This window comes from Perna viridis, chromosome 11 (genome assembly GCF_037379345.1).
Source record: "Perna viridis isolate PV_CMFRI_1.1 ecotype Kerala chromosome 11, ASM3737934v1, whole genome shotgun sequence".
NCBI classification, from domain to species: domain Eukaryota; kingdom Metazoa; phylum Mollusca; class Bivalvia; order Mytilida; family Mytilidae; genus Perna; species Perna viridis.
This window is the reverse complement of record NC_142455.1, coordinates 31,727,637-31,751,361: the sequence shown is the minus strand read 5'-3', so window position 1 is coordinate 31,751,361 and position 23,725 is coordinate 31,727,637. Positions and strand designations below refer to the sequence as shown.

The window sequence follows — 23,725 nt, the reverse complement described above, 5'->3', positions numbered from 1 at the left end:
TAAATTGAAGTGCAGCCTATAAGTGTATAATTGTATGATATATTTATCAGAACAAATGCATTGGTTTCTTTTTATCATTAGCAAAATGCCATTTTTTGTCATTTGTTTTCTTTTGTTAAATATGACTAGATATACCTTTGAACCTAGAATTTTTTATAAGCATTATAGACTTACATAGTTATGTTCTAAGGCATCAGGGTTAAGTACGACGAGAGTGTTGTATAATATCCACGTCAATCCAGTCAGAATATATGACAGGAATAGATTCTTGTGGATAAATATTCTGCCACACTTTAATTGCCTTGAAAAAACAATTGTTGTTTAAAGTAATACAGCTAGCATATTTCAACATTTTTGTATAAGAAGAAAACGACATGACGGCAACAATTCTAAAATCAATATTCTTTTTATGCCAGAAATGGTGACAATGATTATTTTTTAAATTCAATAATTAATTTCTCTTCCTTATTGTTTTGCCATCAGAGTAACACATTTTTTTCAATTCATCTGGGCATACCCAAATATGCAACGCAAAATCCCATTTGTAGCTTGATTGCCACATACACCAAGTGTAGATAAGATAATAACATACCATATCATTTAGGTTCGGAATTTATATTATGTATGACCAAAACAAACTTGATACAATAACATTTAGGATAAGCTTAACATATGTGACAAATTAGAATGTTATACAAGTTAACCTCATTATTAGCTGAAGGCTTTTGGTTTATGCCCCTTCGTTTAGCTCAAAAACCAAAACAAAAAACAAAAAACAAAATATTATTTCAAACATTTATCAAACAACTAAATAGAGTGATATTATTAAGGTGTGTTGTCAATGGCTTGATTGTATAGTGATTTAAAAATCATTAAATGAAATATTTAGTCATTCTGTCCGAACGAGCTATGGAGGAACCTAAAGCTCTTTTATGCTTTTGATCTGAATTTTATATAGGTGTCATTAGCTTTATTCCTAAATAAAGTAATCAACATCTGTTTTCTCATAAAGACATTATATGGCCTTTTGGTAAGAAAAAAAACGAGAGTAATCATAAATGCCGCAATATGCAACCATATTGAACTATCGCATCGCTCAAAGATCTAAGCTGCCGAGATTACTCGAAATATTTCATTATGCGTCTGTCATACTTCCGTAGCACTAGCCAATTATTAACTGATATAATTTTGTGATCTACTTTGTATCATCAAATTCTATATTGTAGTTTCCATTTCAAAACAACTTTTGGTCAATTAGTGGCTTTTTATGATGCTCCAGCAGCTTTTTATATAAACGTCTCAGAATGTGACGATTCTGTTCACTACACTGCTCCATCGGATCAAATTGATACAGGGAAGATATGATGTACATGTATAGAAAGGTCTGAAAAATTCCCAACAATGTAAGAACTGTTAAATTTGCGATGCAAATTTTTAGTACTGTCCCGTACTACCATACATCGTGTACAAAGTTACAGCACTAGATTAATCCTACGAGGAAGAATGACCCGGCCAGCGAAAGCTATATTTTTATATAGCCTAGCTCGCGTAGTGGTCTAGGGCGCTGGACTTTGTGCAGGCGGTGTTGCCATATATGTCACAGCGGTACAAGTTCGAGTCCAACGGAGGGAACGACCAAAAATTTGCATCGCAAATTCAACAGTTCTAACAACGTTGGGAATTTTTTAGACCTTTCCATACGTTTACTTTATCTTCCCTGTATCAATTTGATCCGATGGAGCAGTGTAGCGACTAGAGTCGTCACATTCTGATCTGAGACGTATATATATATATATATATTCCTTGCATAATCAGCATTATTACTTGGGTTTGTAGAGTAAAAAGCCTCCATTAGATGTGTATATATAGTATTTCCGACGCGACTCTTCCTATATTTGTATGTCAATAATTGACACTCGTCAACCAGTGCAGAGAAGTATCATTTTATTAAAAGGCTGACGTACTACCAATTACTACTAATTTAGTGCTGACGTGAGGAAAATATCCGAGGGCACTATAGTCATTCGAATAACATTTTACCATATTAGAAAATTGTGTAGAATGATTTACTGTGACCACTGAGGGACTCAAGACACTTGTGAGAATGTGAGAAGTTTTTATACTTCCTTGTCCATGTTTATTCTTCAAATCCTGTTCAGCCATTAAACAAAATGTTTTAAATAACCGTCGAAGAAAACAAAGGAGAGCAGTTGTTACAGATGCATCATATCCGATGCTTTGTACTTTTCAACGTGTTTGAGTTAATGTTTAAAGGAGTAATCAAAGAAACCAAGATTCTAGCCGAAATCAAAAGAATGTAATCAAGGGACAAAGACCAGACATGGAAAATAGACACATACAACAAAGAACATCAAATACACCGAATAATTTATACAAAGTAACAGAAGCAAATGAACAACTCCAATTCCACTAAAACAAGGAGCATGATTCAAGTGATACGGTAGTATAAGCGTCCTCTGTTTTTCTAGAAACACCCGCCGAATTGCTCATAAAAAAGGCAAACGTCAAGGGTAGACGAAAGGGGAACGGACAGCTATGACACGTCAAACAAATCAGTTTTCGTGGTTCAGTTTGAAATATCGTAACGACCCACGAGCTAATGATCACGAGCATAAAACTTCTATAGTGATGACTTCAATCATGTAGCAACATAACCCTGCTCCAGAAGCCTAAATGTCAGACGTCTAAAATAATCTAAAAAAAGTCAGTGTAGTTACGGCAAGCTCTGTCATAACATTTGAGTTGTGATATGAAAACTCCATACGTTGGTGCTAAAGAAATAATTGCCACAAATGAAAGGAAAGTTGACACTACGGAATGAAAAGTCATCGCGTTTGTCGTATAATTTTGTTAACAATGTACCTTTACCGTCGATTTCTAAGTGCAGGTCAAGATATGAGACTGACTTCACAGTGTCTGTAGTATCCTTTATCTCAAATTGTTTCGGGGTAGATGCGATGTATCAAATCCCTGAAACTAGGATTGTTTAACGATAACACCTCATCTATATAACGGGAACTGAGATTAAAGGAACTAGCTAACCGATGTTCCTTTTTTTGGGTTAGATCAGCTATTAAGTTAGCCCCATAAGAGTAAAGTAGAGGAGCTCAATTTGCTCCCATTAGAATGCCGACTGTTTGTTGAAAAACGCATCCACCACACTGGACAAATGTGTTGTCGGTCAAAAATTCGAGCATTGTGAATATAATTATTACTTTGAAGACGATTTGGATTTATTTTTTTAAAAAGTATGAGGAAACTCTACCATGAACTACATACTTGTATCTTGGTGTACCGTCTTTTTTTTTTTTTTGGAGTAACGAAGATGTAAGATATTTTTGAGTCGGGATGTTAATTGAGTATGGGAAATAGAAATATAAAAAAATGAAAAAAATATAGGTTTTAATGCTATTGTATTCTGATAATATTATTAAATTGAGGGTCTCCAGAAGATCGTTCGAATTTGTTCAGGATCCACATTGAATTAATACTACAGCGGGAGTAAAAAGTGTCGTGGTAGGGCTGGAGACACTCTTTGACAGCTGTTAGTATAGAAGTTAAAGTTTTGAAAGAGGGGAATCGGGTAAGAGGCAGGTACCCAATTTCCACATATTCATAAATGACAATGTCCATGTTTTGCAATATGAAACCCTTAAATCAACCTGGATCACACTTTAGAATGGGAGTGCATAATGAGATTGTGTCGTAAAGATTCCGTGAAAGTTTCATGGAATTCCATAAAATTCAGAGAGAAGTAACAGATAAGAAACAGTGGACACCCCTATCACTATATAACCCCACGCTTTAAATTGTGGTATAATGAAGGTAATTGTTAATATTTGTCTAAATTAGTTCCGTGGTTAGGGACAATATACCTTGATCTAAATCATACAAGAAGTCATTAACCAGTCAATAATTCAGAAAAGCATAATAGCTTCAAAAAGGTAATGAATAATAAAGCAAATAGATTTGTATGATACTCTGGTTAAACCTGTTTAATGCTGTTGTTATACTGTTATGTAAGAAACCTGCGGTAAAGCTATCAATTACATAATTACAATTGCATAATCGATGTCCTCCTGTCCGACATTTAGGATAAAAGTGGCAAAACAAAACAAAATTCAATAATAAAATAAATGAGACCATAATGTAAACAGACATAGGATATTCTTATTCTGGGACAAGAAATAGAACAAAAAATAAAGAGATCCCATTTAGTAACACGTTTTAACAGAAAATTACACACAGATACTAAAGAACAAATGAGCAAATTTATGATATTTAGGGAATAGGGATCAGTGGCACCGATGGCAATATAAATACAATATGCACTGATCCAGTAATAAACACATGATACTGCAACAGAAATACACAAACACATAAATCATTCTAGATAGCCATACAAGCAAATTATTCTTTAGTTATTGACGCAATATAATTGACTAACCTAAAATCGAAGCAAATGATTATTTTATCATTAACGAAAAGCAAAACAAAAAGACTCACCTAAAGCTGAAAAATATAGATAGAGCCACCGTGAGTAGGACTATCGACACAACATTCCCTGAAATAAACACATACACTGGTAGGGCTCCTTCTGATGTCTTCTTAGGATCCTGAAGTACAATAAACGTACGAAATACTTCATTAACTTATGCTGATAAGAGTTTACAGTAAACTTACGGAGGTAGACATAGGATAAGGAACACAGCTTTTACAAATCATTTGAACGTTTGTATTAAGCATTGGATATTAATCTCGTGTAAACATTAAAATAACTTTCGAATAAAAGCTTGGTAGGCGTTGTTGAAATTGATATAAACATATCACTGATTTCAAGAGGTATATCCCTTACCCTTGATCTACCTCCTTAAACAGTAGTTCATCTGTTAGCATTTCTTTTTTTAACTAAAGAGACAAAAATATTCCTTTTCTTAGCCATTTGAGATATCCTACCTCATCCACAGCTAAGACGAAAAACGTGATATTTGTGACGGCACAATAAAACGTTTTATAACATACTGTAAATTCAAAGGAATGTCTACAAACAGATAATTCTAAATTTGCGTTTTAATCACAAACTTTACTCTAAAAGTGAGAAAAAGAATCAGACACCGCTGGATAATGCAAGACTAGGAAAACCCAGACACCCTCGGATAAGGTTTCTATGTTACCCTTGCTTGTCTGAGATTTCTCGTGCATTCTCAGCGGTGTTAGATTTTCAATCTCATTTTTATTTGGTAAATTCATTTCAGTATTTTTGTACAAGTTTAAAAAAGGACGAGACGTAAGAGATGGACGTATTCAATGCTAAAAATGATTCTGCAAAAGTTTCGTTTAATTTCATTCCAAATGAATGAGAAGTAATGGATAAGGGACGGGTATCTCATGTCCGTATGTTCATAAATAACAAGACTGGGGAATCTCAGACACCCTCGTGGTAAGGTTTCAATGTTACCATGTGACATACAAAACAACCTCAGTCTTATTATTTATAGTACGTGATATATTTGATATTGATTAAAAACGACAAACTGTGTGTCTGTTTGTGATTTAATTCGGAAAAGCACTAAAACAACACAAAAACACTAACAAAAGATATTGATGAAAATTAGATTTTCAAACTCGCACTGAAAATTGGCTTCAAAGCAATTTCAGTCAATTTTGACACACTAAAATTGATGTAATAAATTAGTGAGCGGAGAAAGCATACTTAATGTTTAACTTGCTTGTAACTTATCACGTGTTTGTTATCAACAATTATTCTTTGGAATATATGATTAGCGATATTGATCGTCATTAAGGTTATTCTATTTCATATAGACACACAGTGTAGGAACACAAGTGTACAGTTTTGCTGTATATCGCACAGAAAAGTTGGACAGAAAAGCATCATAGTGAGACCAACTAGATGAAATATGATGATCCAATAAGATGGCCAAAACTGATGATAATTTTATGATCGTCAAAGTCACAGCCGATTTAAAATTATGTTCTCATTGGGATCTATCGACATATACAAATCGTGGCTGCAGTCTGAGATGGTAGCTATCAGTCACTGCCGATTTAAAGTTACGTTGCCACTGGGATCTTTCGACATATTAGAATCTTAGTTGTAGTCTGAGATGGTAGATGTCACTGCAGATTTAATGTTACGTTGTCATTGGGATCTATCGATATATAAGAATCGTGGCAGTAGTCTGAGATGGTTGATATCAGGCAGTAGGGACAAAGAAATGCGGTAATGTTGCAGATAGAAACAAATACATACATAAAACTGGCAGTTTCGATAGTCTCCTCTAACTGTACCATTTATTGTGTTCCAATTACCAGTCTCTGAACAATTTAAATAGGCCAGACCTAAAGAAAGAAATATTTCGTTAAAAATTATGTCATAAATATGTTAGTAAGTTCCTATGTTTTGTTGACTAAAGATTGCCCTCATCATTTGGTTAAGTTTAGTTGAGTTTGGTTGCACATCAGTGTCCTTGTCTAGTTTGTATTTTCTGCACTCTGATTAACGATGACAACGCAACAATTGTTCTGAAAGGGGTTATCATTTTCTTAAATGAGTCAGCTTTTAATTTTAGATGACAAAATCTAACGTTGTTCTTTCAACTTAAAATGAAAAGTAGTTGCATACATGATGTGTCTATCATGAATATATGTACGTGTTTCTCTATTATTTACTTTTGGGATTTTGCTTGATCAAAAACCTGTCTTAGTTTAATATTTCTGTCCATTTCTGTGCAAGGAAATGGATAAAATGAGAACAAGACAGAGTCAGAGTTGTGAAAGGCCGTGAGGTCTTTAATTTTGAAACGAATGAAAGTTTTAAGTAGGTCAATGAGTGCCAAGGCTACATCAGTTTTCAAAGACCCCGATGTAGCAAAAATATTGTCTACTATACATGACACATATTTTGTCCTACTAGCAGACAAAGTCCAAAACAACATTGTTTTTGTCTGCAAACCGTTTTACATCCTATGTTTATTATCAGAGGAAGACGTAGAAAATAATAGCAGTGATAAGACCTATACTGCTACCACACTCTCCAAGATGAGATTGTGGAAAACCATAAATTTGTGCTATCCTCTTTTGGTCTCTCTGCCAAGGACAATGATTATGATTTACCGTCTATGTACTGGATTCCTAAACCCCACAAGAATCCATACAAACAACGTTTCATAGCTGGATCTGCAAAATGTACCACCAAACCACTTTCAAAGCTTTTAACTTGTATACTCAAAACTGTCAAAGAGGGTCTGCAGCCCTACCACAACACTTGTTACTCCCGTAGTGGTATAAATTCAATGTGGATCCTGAAAAAATCGAAAGATCTTTTGGGGATAGTCAGTTCAAGACTATTATCTGAATATAATAGCATTAAAAGTATGATTTTCAATACTGTATACTTCTATTCCCCATACTCAGTTGTAATCCCGACTTAAAAACATTATACATCGTTGTTTTTTTCAAAAGAAATGGTATACCTAGACACAAATACATAGTTCTTGGTAAAGATTCCTCATACTTTGTAAGAAATAATTCCAAATCATTTTCCAAATATACAGAGGAAGATGTTTACAAAATGCTAGAAATTCTAATCGACAACATATTTGTCCAGTGTTGTGGACGTGTTTTTTTCAACAAACGGTCGGCATTCCAATGGGAACAAATGGTGCTCCTTTACTTGCTGACCTATTCCTTCACTTTTATGAGGCTGACTTTATAGTTCATCTGATCCGAAATAACGAATATCGTTTGGCTGTATCCTTCAATCTCAGTTTCCGCTGTATAGATGACGCATTATCTTTAAACAATCCTAATTTCGGGGATTAGATACATCGCATATAGCCCAAAAGACTTGAGATAAAGGATAGTACATACACTGTGAAGTCAGCCTCATATCTTGACCTACACTTAGAAATCGATGGTAAAGAAAACTATTGACCAAATTTTATAACAAACGTGATGACTTTTCGTTCAGAATTGTCAACTTTCCTTACATCTGTGGCATCATCCCTTCAGCACCTGCGTATGTGTGTTCATATCGCAACTCATAGGTTATTCCAGAGCTTACGCAGACTTTTTATATCGCACTAGAACTCTAACAAATAGGCTTCTGGAACAGGGTTATGTTGCTACAAGATTGAAGTCATCACTACAGAAGTATTATGGTCGTCATCATGAACTCGTGGATCGTTATGGTGTATCCATCTGCACCATGAAAACTTATTTATTCAACGGGTCATAGTTTTCCTTTCCTCGTTTGTTTACTCCGGACGTGACTTTTTATGAGCAACTCGGTTGGTGTTTCTAGAAAAGCAGAGGACGCTTACACTACTGGTGCATCTGGTCCATGCTCGCATTTTTTAGTGAAGTCCGATCTGCTTATTTGCTTTTGTTACTTTGTGTGTATGATTTTAGTTACTTTATGTTCTTTGTTGTGTGTGTCTGTTTTCCATTTCTGGTCTATGTCCCTGGATTACATTATTTTGATTACCGCTATATTCTCGGTTCCCTTGTTTACTCTAATAAATATAGTAATTCTAAGTTCTAGTGAAAAAAAAACAATTGATGTTCAGATATTTTTTATACACAAATGTAACAATACAAATAAGCACGTGTTCAATCTGACTATAAATAATATATGTAAAAGGCACATCATATTAAAAATCATTTGAAGTACTTACCATGTGAAGGGGAGCCCATAAGGTTTGGACATTGTACCTTGGCTGTTAAGCCCGCCTGAGTGTAATTCCAACATCCTCCAAGGGAATCTGTTGTAGCATTGCAGTATACACTACCTAAAGCATTAATTCAAAATATATCAATGAAGGCAAGAAAAGACTTAAAAAAAGAACTCTACTAAACCTTCGTATTTTTGTTTAACGAATAGTCATAAACTAAAGAATTAGCAACTTACGTTAATCACATGGTTCTATTAATTGTATTTTTACTTGGTGCAATAAAATTAAACTAGCAAAAACAAAATCTTAAAAACGAACACATGTTTGAAATCATTTTTCCCATTTTATTTGGTTCATTTGCCTATAAGGTAGGAAATCGGTATTAAATATCTTGTTTCAAATAATATCCCTATAACTAGCTTTTAATACAAAGTATTCATATAATTAGTTCTGCGCTTGTAAGGTATGAATGATTTGTAATTTAAATAATATCATGGTAGTGTTTTAATAATCGGTTACACCACCATAATGTACTAGTAGGTTTCAATAACATAAAGATTATTCATCTAATAATCGAGACCCGCGGAGGGAATGACCAAAAAATTGCTTTGCAAATTTGACAGTTCTAACATCGTTCTTTGATCCGATGGAGCAGTGTAGCGAATAGAGTCGTCACATTCTGAGACGTTGTATAATATTGATTTGTTGTGACATGCATCATTAATTTGATCCTCTATCCTAAATAAACACCTAGATGAACTGTCCCGTACTACCATACATCGTGTACTAAGAAACAGCCCTAGATTAATCATACGAGGAGGAATGACCCGGCCAACGAAAGCTATATTTTAATATAGTCTAGCTGGCCGAGTGGTCTAGGGCGCTGGACTTAGTGAAGGCGGTGTTGCCATAGATGTCACAACGGTACACGTTCGAGTCCAACGGAGGGAACGACCAAAAATTTGCTTCGCAAATTTGACAGTTCTAACATCGTTGGGAATTTTTTAGACCCTTCTATAAGTTTACTTATCTTCCCTGTATCAATTTGATCCGATGGAGCAGTGTAGCGAGTAGAGTCGTCACATTCTGAGACGTTGTATATCTATATGTATATAATACAATTTCTAACATTCTAATAAACAAAAACAAAATGAATTACGTTTGAACGGAAGTCGATAAATCTCTTCTTCTCCCTTGATGGGAAAAAGCAAAACTTCTCTTACAACTCGTATCAAGACAAGATTGGAAAACGATGTCAAATTCAGTAGATGTTAAAACATCAAAACTTTATATCAAATGTTAAATCCTGATCTTTCAAACAATACAAAATCAGAGCGAAACTAGTGGAAGTTTACTGTTTTGGCGAATACAATAAATGTATCTCAAAAAACAGCGCACATGTACAAAAAATGGAAAGTCTTACTAAATGTACCTCTCATCGTGAATAGATTGACTTTTTTTATTTACGCCTTTCCCTAACTAATGTTAAACAATGGATAACAGTAATAACAAACCGTCAAAATATTATTTTCTGTCAACCAGATGAACCGTTGTGATTTTCAATTGATCGTATTTTTTTGACCTGTAAAAAATAGCTGATTGGGTGTGTATTGTTCAACAAGTATTCGAATAAATATGATTAAGTTAAATAATGCTTCCCTGACTAAAAATGTAAATTATATATGATAACATCAAATATGAATTCATTTATCAGAGTTTGCACATGTACATTGTCATTATTAATACCAGAAATGTAAATTTACGAGTTAATCTGCTAGTCGCATTGAGATGTTACGCGTAACGTTATTTCTTTCATGTTAATATCATGTATTATCAGGTGAAATTCCCGGAACTAAACTAGCCTTTTTTACTATGAACATGATTATGATCAGAATGCAGTGTTTGTGTTTCAGTGAAACATTTTCACTTCATTAAAGAAACAAACAATTTAGGTTTGGCTAAATGATTGTGTAAAGATTTGAGTAAAAAATATTGATTTGTATTTATTTCTTTTAATAAATAAGTATGAGATGTATTACCTTATTGTAATCTTATGTAGCTATAAACCATCTGCCAACTTTAACTAAAGGAAATTTAAAGCACAAATTTCCTGAGGCATAATTCTTTTAACATGAGAACATAAATCAGTATATGATATGATTCATTTCCAAAACATATTGCTAAATTAATTCACTTTTCAACCTTTAAACTATTCTTTATTTTATATTAAAGCAATATTTCACGTTTGTATCATATCGATTACGATTACTAGGCAATTTTTCATTATGTCGTTTTTTATGAAATATGGTATGGTAAACGCTGTGCATGTCAAGACAAGTCATTCCACGAATGAAACTATTTTGATAAATACATTCATTTATAAGGATTCCGAAATTTGAATTAATTTTCTTTTATCTTCGTGCAAAGAAATTAGCAACTGAATGCAATTCAAACAGTTTTCAATTTCCGCAATTTTCGTTCTGAAAGTTGTTTCGAAGTATGGAAATGGATTTTCTTCGTGTGATCTGTGTGAATATGCATAGTCTATTTCCATATATAAACTAAAATTTGCACAGTTGTGATGGCGTTTTGAAGTGAAAGGAAATCTTCAATTAATCACATTTTCCTATGAATAATTGAAAACCGATTAACTCTAACTCAAACTGTTTCTTTATGTAAAGAGATGAAAGCTTCAAAATTTTATAAAAATGAATTTACGTATAGTATTCTATCAAGATATGTTCTCAATATAATTGTAATACATATGTTTCTATTTTGTCAGATTTATTTTGGACTTGACTTGATTATGGATCGGATTGTTGTTTGGTAGTTTGTTTGTTACATTTATCTAATAGTTTGTCGTGGCTTTTGTAGTAACCGAAACCACTATGATTAAATAATAGCACAAACAAATCAGAAACGGAAAACCAAAAACCAACTTCAAACAATTAAACAAACACAAAACAAACATAGCTAATGTCGTTAAAATCATTTTTTTAAAACATTGCTTATTGAATGAATAGATATATCTCGGAAAAAATATATTTACTTGAGTGATAACAATTCTTTCACGGAGACCTATGAAATGTTGCTTTGTAAATTTTTATTTCAGAAATAAACCCGACATAACATATGACCAAGCTTTCTGAAATATTTAAGTGTCTACCGAGAATGCAATACAATTAATATTCGTGTAAATTTAAATTAATTTAATTACAGCATGATATGACTTTAAGTATAACATGTGTTCTGAATTTCTGTTTGCTAATAAGCCATTAAATCGACCAAACAAGAAGACGAATTATATGGAGCATTTATTAATTGACATATCTGCAAATTAAAACAAAATCTATGTGATCACAATCACTTGAATATATGTTGTGATATGAGGTTATTGCGAACTCTTTTGGTAAAAGAGGGAAAAGTCGGAAGACCTAACCATTAACCCATTTAATACACACTTAACAATACTTGGTTGCGCTCTTAATGGCAGGTAGCATAAATATGCTTTATTCGAAATAAGTGGAAGCAATATTCAAAAAAAGTTGTAAATGTAGCTTATATATGTTTTTTTTAGATAGGAAAATCAAAAATCGTTTACATTTATATCTAAGAATCGATTAAAAACTTGTTAACTTGAAAGAAAACATAGTAAATTATATTTTGCCCACAGCCATTACATTTTTATTTCATCAAAAACACTGAATATTGCCCTCATAGCAGTATTTACCAGGAAGAAATAATGAACCGATAGGTCTTCTTCATACTCAATGAACCACGAGGTCGTTGGTTTAGATACTTCTTATCTAAGCAGATCAGCTAGGTTTATTTGATAACAGTTTCTCTGTTCTCATATTACAGTTATTCTAAAATAATCTCATTTTTTGCTTTGTATCTTTACAGCATAAGTCTCTATCGAAAGGAAAATCATACGAACTAAGATTCGATGGGTAATAAAAACATATATCACCACAGACAAACGACTAGACAAGGAAAATAGACACACAAAACAAAAAAGAGAAGAAATAACCTAAATAACACGTAAAACAAAACAAACGAAAATGAGCAGCCGGACTCCACATTATGGTAAGAGTACTCGACATTTTTACCCTACCGGTGCACCTGGTCTATGTTCCCAGTTTTTTAGTGAAGCCCGAAATGCTGATTTACTTTTGTCAATTTCTATGTATTATGTTTTCCATATCTGCTCTTTGTCGCTGGATTACATTCTTTTGATTTCCGCTGGTAATTTGGTTCTCTAATTTACTTTTTATAAAACTAATGACCAAGTTGCGCATAAAATGTCACGACTGAGGAAGACGAAGGCGGAAAGAAAATTATGACACAGTAAAGAAACCGGTTTCCATGTAAGTTGATAGTGGTTTTGCAGTGGATTACTTTGCTTCTAAACATCTCATTGTCATACTTTCATACATGTGTATGATTATTTAAACTGTATTCAAAATAGCACAGACCATTTCATGTTTACCACTGATTGAAACTGAACTCAAAATCGATTAAATTCAATATATAAAATAAAATAAATATCATACGCATTTAGACTACGTGAAGGTAAGGCTAAAACGTTACACTTTTTTAAGGTTTCAAAGTATTCTTGTATAAGAAAAATTCCAAGATATCGATATGGCTTTACTGCGTAAACATTGACCATAGCAGTATGTATATATATAAAAATAATGTTAGGATACATTTGAAAATGATCATAAAATGCTATCAAGAAAGCAGATTAAAATTAAAGAAATGATTTTTTTATTACCAATGGAATTTAGTAAAAAAAGGTCATTTTCTAACTTCACTTATAAAATTTATTATACGTCTTTCGACAAGCCGTTTTGAACCAATATTTTTAATATTATAAATATATATATATATATATATATATATATATATATATATATATATATATATATATATATATATATATATATATATATATATATATATATATATATATATAATTAATCGTCTAAATAATAGTCAACAATCACTCTTACGGGGTGATGGATCCTTAAAAACGATGCGAAACATAACAATAAATAAAATAAACGTCTAAATATGTTTAACATCACCGGAAGATGGTAAAATGTTACCATCTTCTGGTGATGTTAAACATATTTAGACGTTTATATATATATATATATATATATATATATATATATATATATATATATAAACGTAAAATCAGACCATTCACACACAAAACATAAAAAATCAGCCTTGCAATCTTAGCTTTGTCAATGAGTTTGTCAGTGAATTTTTCAATTTCACAGTTTTCTATTTTGTCCTTGCTGAGACCATTATTCGGTGAAACAGACATGGAGGTTTACAATCAGCATGACTTAGTTTTTAATTCTAATATTAAAGTAAAAAGGTGTTTTAACCATATATTTGTTTGAAATTATTGTTCCAAAAATAGAATGTCGAAATTAAACGGAATTAGTGATAATTAATTTACGTTTCGCAATTTGTATCGACTTTGTATCCTCTCGGAGCGATAACAATCGCGTTTGTTTAAGTTAGCTCCAACATGTACATAACATTTACAAATGTGTCAGAAAAAAGTTTTCGAAACGGAAGCTGTCAAAGGTAACCAATCAATGTAAATGCACAAAAACAACACATGCAAGGCAGTCAGAGGTACGTGTTTGTTGTAGCATCGATAATCGGATAACATTTACTTTCCACTAACAAACTGATATATATATATAGACCAATCAATTTATTTTTATTTTTATTTTTAGCTATATTCAGCAGTCACGCTGTCAGTGATTACAATTGTCATTTAAGAACACTATTTGTCGTCTAATGATACAGTTGCCCATATCGAGTTTGTATAAAATGTCCGACAGTCAACTACAAAATTATTCTATATTGGTCTTTTCGTCAGTTAAGTAGTCAACGTTGAGTGTGAATTTGATCAAAGAAAACCTGTTCGTGCACAATCATCATTGTATGCATGAAAAATATACGTTAGACAATGATGTCTTGTGTATCGAAGCAATAGATTATAACATTGTGGCAAGTGTCATTAGTGGTTATCAATGTTGCAGTTAATGTCCAAATTGCAAATTCTTTTCAAAGTTGCCTATTATCGTTTTTCAATGATACTTTTTTTTTAATTTCATGTATATTACCAATTAAGCACTACGTCAACACGATATTTAAATCAAGTCATATGTGCTGTAAACATAAAAGCAGCTCATTTTTACTGACCGAAATTTAAGGAAACGGAAGTTGCTTTCAACACTGTAACATGTATTGTTTTGTTTTCTTTCGGGTGATATATACGCACAATTTTCATTGGTTACAGTGATCAGTCTTAACACGGACTACGAGGATCGACTCCAAATGAATTTTTTGTAGCAGTCAACAAAGCACTGTCGTGCTGTTCTGTTTTGAATTCAAGTCAATGATTAAAAAAACAGGAACAATAATATTAACATTTAAAACTAAAAAAAACTAAACCTAAAGACACATTAAGTTAGATGTCTTTGCCTTGATAATGTTGTATTTAACATTACCACCTTCCTCAACTCCATCAATAAAACAATATAGGTCGATTAGTCCGTTCAGAGCTTACATCTCTTAACCGTCACTTTTTTATCGTTTTTCGACGATTAACTATAGACAACAAATTTTAATAAATATCGTAATACATCACATCATGGGAACAATTGTTCTTTGTGATTATCATATATTTAGTAGTTGAACCAGCAGATATGAATATCTGATAAAATTTAAAATGTTTCACATGTATCAAAAACTGCGACGTCACCCCTATATCTAATATGTAAGCACGCCTAATTGAACAGGATATGTCTTAAGTATGTGCGTGATTGCGTGCGAGTTTGCGTAGCGAGACACTTCGGTTTTTAATGCTAATACGACGGTTGAGTGTCATAGTGTTTCACAACAATATAAACATGTTTATACATTAAACCTTGAACTATCTATGTATAATAACTGAATAAAATTACTCTCTTGTTTTGTTCGTGCGGTCAAATAAAGGTCATTTCACAATATAACAATTTGTATACATTCAAAACGGGAAAAAAAGATGAATCAGTATTTTTGTCATTATAATTTATTTTAATCTTGGTAATTACATATGCAAACAATTGCTCATATTATAAAAGAACGACACTCTCATATTCATTTTCGGGTTTCATAGTTTACTTCTTCTCTTACATAACATCTTATTGAGTATCACGTGCTGAAAATCTTTACCAAACATGAATTGAGTTTTTGCTGATACGTGTGCAAACGAACTTTAGGTCTGCAGTCTTACCACAACACTTGTTACTCCCGTAGTGGTATTAATTCAATGTAGATCCTGAAAAAATCGAAAGATCTTTTGGAGACAATTAGTTCAAGACTATTATCTGAATATAATAGCATTCAAACCTATGATTTTGCAACACTGTATACTTCTATTCCCCATACTCAGTTATAATCCCGACTTAAAAACATTATACATCGTTGTTTTTCCAAAAAAAGATGGTACACCTACATACAAATATATAGTTCTTGGTAGAGATTCCTCATACTTTGTAAGAAATAATTCCAAATCATCTTCCAAATATACAGAGGAAGATGTTTATAAAATGCTGGAATATGTAATCGACAACATATTTGTCCAGTGTGGTGGACGTGTGTTTCAACAAAAGGTCGGTATTCCAATGGGAACAAATTGTGCTCCTTTACTTGCTGACCTACCCCTTCACTCTTATGAGGCTGACTTTATAGCTGATCAGAAAGAAAAAGTATCGTTTGGCTAGATCCTTCAATCTCAGTTTCCGCTATATAGATGACGTGTTATCTTTAAACAATCCTAATTTCGGGGATTTGATACATAGCATCTACCCAAAAGAACTTGAGATGAAAGATACTACAGGCAGTGTGAAGTCAGCCTCATATCTTGACCTACACTTAGAAATCGGAGGTAAAGAAAAACTATTGACCAAACTTTACGACAAACGTGATGACTTTTCATTCAGAATTGTCAATTTTCCTTTCAACTGTGGCAACATCCTTTCAGCACCTGCGCATGGAGTGTTCATATCACAACTCATACGTTATGCCAGAGCTTGCCGAAACGACTTTTTGTATCACGCTAAAACTCTAACAAATAACCTTCTGGAACAGGGTTATGTTGCTACAAGATTGAAGTCATCACTACAGACGTGTTATGGTCGTCATTATGAACTCGTGGATCGTTATGGTGTATCAATCTGCACCATGAAAACTGATTTATTCAACGGGCCATAGTTTTCCTTTCCTCGTTTGTCTACCCCGGACTTGACTTTTTATGAGCAACTCGGTGGGTGTTTCTAGAAAAGCAGAGGACGCTTACCCTACCGGTGCACCTGGTCCATGCTCCCAGTTTTTAGTGTAGTCCTAGTTGATCATTTGCTTTTGTTACTTTGTATATATGATTTTAGTTACTTTATGTTCTTTGTTGTGTATGTCTGTTTTCCATGTCTGGTCTTTGTCCCTGGATTACATTCTTTTGATTACCGCTATAACCTTGGTTCCCTTGATTACTCTTACGCAACAACATTACATGTACAAATTTTCCGAATTTTATACACTGATGATTAAATGGTCAAGAAATCACGAAACCAAAATTATTTTAACTTACATTCCAATTAAGAACAAAACAAACCAATTTTAAAAGTTAATTAAGTATATTCCCGTTGACTTATTATTAATTATTATATTTGTTCGTACAATCTTTTTTATTTCAATGTGAGAGTTGGGTATAAGGTGGGTATGAGGTTTTGGTCATATACTTGATCATGAACCAAATACACTGGAAAATTGCCCTACATTTTTTTTATCTTTTTTACCTTTGGACATCACGTTATATAATTTTCATCGCACAAATTCATCCCCCACATTTAATCATTTTTGTTCTGTAAAATATATCCAATAAAATCTAAAAAGCATACTATATACAGAAAATACCAATACCTTAAAGATATAGCAATTCACGAAGTAACAGATATCGTGTTAGAATTGGTCAATTTGTAGCCAATTAATTTACAGATTTATTCTACGTCGGATTGCTTTGGTATTTTACCAATATATAGAATAATTAAGAGTCAATCGAAACTACTTGTTTCACAGGACCAACGATATAGAATTGATGATTTAATAGTTTGTAACCTTCTGTTCTCAATATCAGCTACAATCACCGTTAAGGCAAAGAGTAAATTGTAGGAAATAAATTATTTAACTTACCATTCTATTACAAGTATGTACCATCCAAAAAGATCGAGTGCGTGCATTTGACTATAAAGATTATACCAATAAACGTAACATTCATCAATTAGTTGAAATTTAGTTTTTTCGTGCCTTTATTTTGTCAGTACAAAACCTCAAAATTATCCTGGAAATGTAGAAAAAGCAGACTCTTTGGTCTATGGTGCATAGATTTGATTATCATCATAACTGCATAAGGAAATTTAAAACATTAAGGAAAACATTAACAAATGGCAATGATATACCCTTGGTGTATTTATTGATACATGAAAAAGTAGGCAGTTTCACATCCTTGAAAGTGTATATTCTACCGAATTGTGTTTTCAAAAAGCTTTCAATACATTTAAACGATTAAGAACATAAATGAGATTAAGATTTTAATAATTATTCTGATTTATTTTTATTTTATATAGTAAATTGTCGATTTATTTCCTTGTAGGAATTCTATGATATACATTACAAAATCGCTGATCGAAGAATGAATTTCTTGTGTGATTTGATTTAAAAGGAAAATTAATGCAAATAAATTTGCGTTGTTCCACTTTTGAAACTATTCAAATTACCAACAGCTGATTGGAAAAAATAAAATGCATCTTCTTAGATTAACGTGATGTTTTCCCGGATGAAATTTGAAATTTTAATTGAAGCAGAACAGTATACACAAAAGGCTATCAGAGGACGGGACCAATTTCTTTTAATTCATTATATAATTGTTTTGATTGAAGATATTGTCAAGCTTTATCACTACAAATAATTTACCTATAATCGTATTAATAGAACTAGGAACGTGTGAAATGGCCTGTGTTCATTACTTTGGAAATGGTTTTACAAAATAAGGAATTAACAATGTCTTTTAATTTTTTTTTTTGTTCTTTTTGTTTTTTTTTTAGTAACTGCCTCAGGATTTTTCATATAGAGTTTCTAATAACTATTCTTTTATTAATACCGCAGGCAAGTCACTAATTGGACTGAACTGAATTTTCAGGCAATTGAGTTAAAATGTCAGAAAGAAAATTTCACAGAACAGCTGGTTTCACGTTTCGTATATCTGTAAAAAAAAAGAATTATATATTAGGCGTATGTACATTCAAAAGTACAAGTATTTGTTTTACGACCTTTGATTGACCTCAATCAATTGAGCAGCAGGCCTGCTAAGCTTATTGTAATCAATAAGTAACATCCATTAAGTATACATAGTGCATTTCATAAGTATACTTAACTTAATCAACCAGTTATTGACCACTAACAGCATGCTAGTATCGGTCAATTATGTTCCGAAATGTCAATTTGTATTTGTGTCGTCATTTGATTTTCACTAAGAAGCTTGTTAGCAATGACAGATTGGAAACAGTGTGACTTTTTCCATATTTAACAAGAGTTATATATTATTATATTTATGAGAATTACGAATGTAGCTTCATTAGAATTGTCAATCAGATGACAGATTTACATAATATTCATTTGATACGTTTGTTTACTGCAGTGTTGATAATTTGATATGGTGGAACGCTTACTCTCGACATGTGATATGCAATATCGTGTGTATGGAATATTTAATGGAACTAATCAAAGGAGTATGGTACTCCAGCTGTAATACATGGTATAAAATGAGCGTTTGTCCATTACTTTTAAATAACTCTTCTTAACATTATCAATTGTTCCTCTCGGAAATGGGTAATTGCTGGTCTATCTGGTTGTAGTTATGCTGCTTGCAAGATGAACCTAATTATTTTGAATTGTCTCCAACCTGATAAAAATGCTGAAAACTGCATTACTGTGAAGATACTTTTATTAGTAGGTATCAATATTCTCGGTTTAAAGAAAAACTATCATATCGTGTATTCGTGAATTCGTGGATTTGAAACTATATCCTAAAAACAAATGCAAATTTCCTTTTCCTTGTGAATCGAATTTCGTTGTTAACTAAACCCATGAAAACCAACAAAACTGGTACCCTACGAACAAAAAAACGTTCACAGTATTAAAACAGCCGAATGACCACGAAACGCATTTGAAATTCTATGTCATTGAACGTAATAGATCAAAAATGTGTGCAGTATTCCTTCAATCCTTTCAGACTAACTTTACAGCTAATCTGGTCGAAAAGAGTGAAGAACGTTTCGCTAGATGTTTAATCTCAGTTTTCGCTTTACAGATTTCATATTATCGTTAAATAATCCCAGTTTCGGGGATTTGATACATCGCATGATACCCCAAAGAACTTGAGATAAAGAATACTTCAGACACTGTGAAGTATGCCTCATATCTTGATCTACACTAAGAAATCGTTGGTAAAAGAAAATTAAATTATACGAAAAACGCGATGATTTCTCATTCCGTATGGTCAAGTTTCCTTTTATCTGTGGCAACATCCCTTAAGGAAGATGAAGTACCGTCAACCACGCTCCATAAATTGGAATTATAACTTTAAAATTCTTATAAATGCCGTCGAGGACTGTGTAAGAAAATGGATAAAACGAGAGCAAGAAGACATTGATTCTCTGTCAGAGTGGTTAAAGGCCGTGAGGTCTTTAATTTTGAAAAGAATTAAAGTCTTAAGTAGGTCAATGAGTGCCAAGGCTACATCAGTTTTCAAAGACCCCGATGTAGCTAAAACATTGTCTACTATACATGACAAATATGTTGTCGTACAAGCAGACAGAGCCCAAAACAATATTGTTTTTGTCTGCAAAACGTTTTATATCCAATGTTTATTATCAGAGGTAGACGTAGAAAATAATATCAGTGATAAGACCTACACTGCTACCACTCTCTCCAAAGAAGAGATTGTGGAAAACCATAAATCTGTGCTATCCTTTTTTGGTCTCTCTACCAAGGACGATGATTGTGATTTACCGTCTATGTACTGGATTCCTAAACTTCACAAGAATCCATACAAACAATGTTTCATTGCTGGATCTGTAAAATGTACCACCAAACCACTTTCAAAACTTAACTTCTATACTCACAACTGTCAAAGAGGATCTACAGTCTAACCACAACACTTGTTACTGCCGTAGTGGTATTAATTCAATGTGGATCCTGAAAAATTCGAAAGATCTTTTGGAGACAATCAGTTCAAGACTATTATCTAAATATAATAGCATTCAAACCTATGATTTTTCAACACTGTATACTTCTATTCCCCATACTTAGTTAAAATCCCGACTTAAAAACATTATACATCGTTGTTTTTCCAAACAAGATGGTACATCTAGATACAAATATATAGTTATTGGTAGAGATTCCTCATACTTTGTAAGAAATAATTCCAAATCATCTTCCAAATATACAGAGGAAGATGTTTACAAAATGCTGGAATTTTTAATTGACAACATATTTTTCAATGACGTGTTTTTCAACAAAAGGTCGACATTCCAATGGGAACAAATTGTGCTCCTTTACTTGCTGTCCTATTCATTCACTCTTATGAGGCTGACTTTATAGCTGATCTGATCAGAAAGAAAAAATATCGTTTTGGCTAGATCAGTTTCCGCTATATAGATGACGTATTATCTTTAAACAATCCTAATTTCGGGGATTTGATACATAGCATCTACCCAAACGAACTTGAGATAAAGGATACTACAGACAGTGTGAAGTCAGCCTCATATCTTGACCTGCACTTAAAATCGATGGTAAAGGAAAACTATTGACCAAACTTTACGACAAACGTGATGACTTTTCATTCAGAATTGTCAACTTTCTTTTCATCTGTGGCAACATCCCTTCGGCTCCTGCGTACGGAGTGTTCATATCACAACTCATAGGTTATGCCAGAGCTTGCCGAAACTACGCAGACTTTTTGTATCACGCTAGAACTCTAACAAATAGCCTTCTGGAACAGGGTTATGTTGCTACAAGATTGAAGTCATCACTACAGAAGTTTTATGGTCGTTATCATGAACTCGTGGATCGTTATGGTGTATCCATCAGCACCATGAAAACTGATTTATTCAACGGGTCATAGTTTTCCTTTCCTCGTTTGTCTACCCCGGACTTGACTTTTTATGAGCAACTCGACGGGTGTTTCTAGCGGTGCACACCGTCCATGCTCCGAGTTGCTCATTTATTTTTGTTACTTTGTATGTATGGTTTCAGTTACTTTATGTTCTTTGTTGTGTATGTCTGTTTTCCATGTCTGGTCTTTGTCTCTGGATTACATTCTTTTGATTACCGCTATAACCTTGGTTCCCTTAATTACTCTTTCATACGTTATGCAAGGGCTTGTCGTAACTAGGCAGAATTTTTGTATCGTGCTAGACTTCTTACAATTAGGCTTCTTGAACAGAGTTATGTTGCTACAAGATTGAAGTCATTAATACAGATGTTTATCGCCGTCATCATGAAGTCGTGGATCGTTACGTTGTATCCATTTGCACCATGAAAAGTGCTTTGTTCAACGTGTCATAGTTTCCCTCTCCTATTTCGTCTACCCAGGTCTCGATTTACCATGGGCATTTTAGCAGGTGTTACTCAAAAAGCACATATGAACCATACTCCCAGTTTTAAGTGGAGTACGAGTTGCTGATTTACTTCTATTACTTTGTATGTATTTTTATGATTATTTTATGTTCTTTGTTGTAAAGGTCTATTTTACATAACTGGTCTTCATCCCTGGATTCCACTGTTTTGATTTCCACAAGAATCTCGGTTCCCTTGGTTACTCTTTCAATTTACTAATTACTTGTTTGAATTATATTCAAAAGCCAAGCCTAAATCACATAGTAGTGTCAAAGCCCATGTTATAGGATTTTATATCTGTTCATCGGAACTAAAGCAATTATATGGCTAAAAATATGGTAAGAAGTCCTGTAAAAACATCATTAGCTCCTGGTATATGTTACACTTATAAAATATGTAGTTAGTAAGAACATATAGAAACAACGCTTTAGGGGTCCTATCGCAAATATAGGTTACAACTGAAGCACTATTGGTATAGGGAAATATAAAATCTATATACTTAGATTTACTTTATACGCTATAATCTTTAATTTCAAATTTACAAAGAAATAATGCAACTTTGTACTGTTTGATTAAATATCATAAAATTGTATTATTTTCGCAGAAGGTTTGTTAAAGAGAAAACCAGGGAAGCACTTACGAAATGAAATTTTAAAATAAACTGATGAAAAGATTAACGATTTCATTGACAACGAATTGAAATTCTATAAATTTGTGAACAACTAGATAATGAGTTATGCCCATTGCCCATTCTGGCAATATTACAATTAAAGCAATTACAGATACGTACAAATTCAACGTACTCCTATGTAAAGTGCAACATTCAAAATTCAAATGGACAGTTTCATTTTGATAAAAGTCCCAAATGAACATCGGTAGAACAGTTTCCGGTCATATTTTCGATTAAATTCTCAGAACATCATTCCGTTTGTAAGATAAACATTGTGACGTCAGCAGACGTACACATTTTCAAGTCATACTGACACCATGTATTCTTTATTATATGTATACAAATAAACAATGAAAGTATCTTAAGTGCTAAGATAAACAATTTTCTGCAGGATATTACATTTTTTATGGCTGCAAATTCTTGGTTTCTGTTTAATTCAACTTTGACATATAAGAATTAAATGCTATAGTAGATCATTTTCAGTTGAAAATTCTTTGAATACCAAACTCATTTTATCAACCCCTGGTACGGGAGATATTTTGAACGTAACATGAAAGTATGATCGAATTACATTAACTTATTTTTCTTATTA

At 32.8% G+C, this 23,725-nt stretch overlaps 1 protein-coding gene across 1 annotated transcript in view; it reads right to left on the bottom strand.

Annotated features, from left to right (window-relative positions):
* Window positions 1-23,725, bottom strand: part of LOC148603738 (calcitonin receptor-like) — a 31,141-nt gene that overhangs the window by 6,064 nt on the left and 1,352 nt on the right. Inside the window, exons 2-5 of the mRNA XM_088552541.1 lie at window positions 8,718-8,831; window positions 6,293-6,381; window positions 4,528-4,637; window positions 175-301 (exon numbers count right to left, since the gene is read on the bottom strand). Of these exons, the coding sequence (XP_088408667.1) occupies window positions 175-301; window positions 4,528-4,637; window positions 6,293-6,381; window positions 8,718-8,831 (440 nt within the window). The remainder of the gene's footprint in view (window positions 1-174; window positions 302-4,527; window positions 4,638-6,292; window positions 6,382-8,717; window positions 8,832-23,725) is intronic.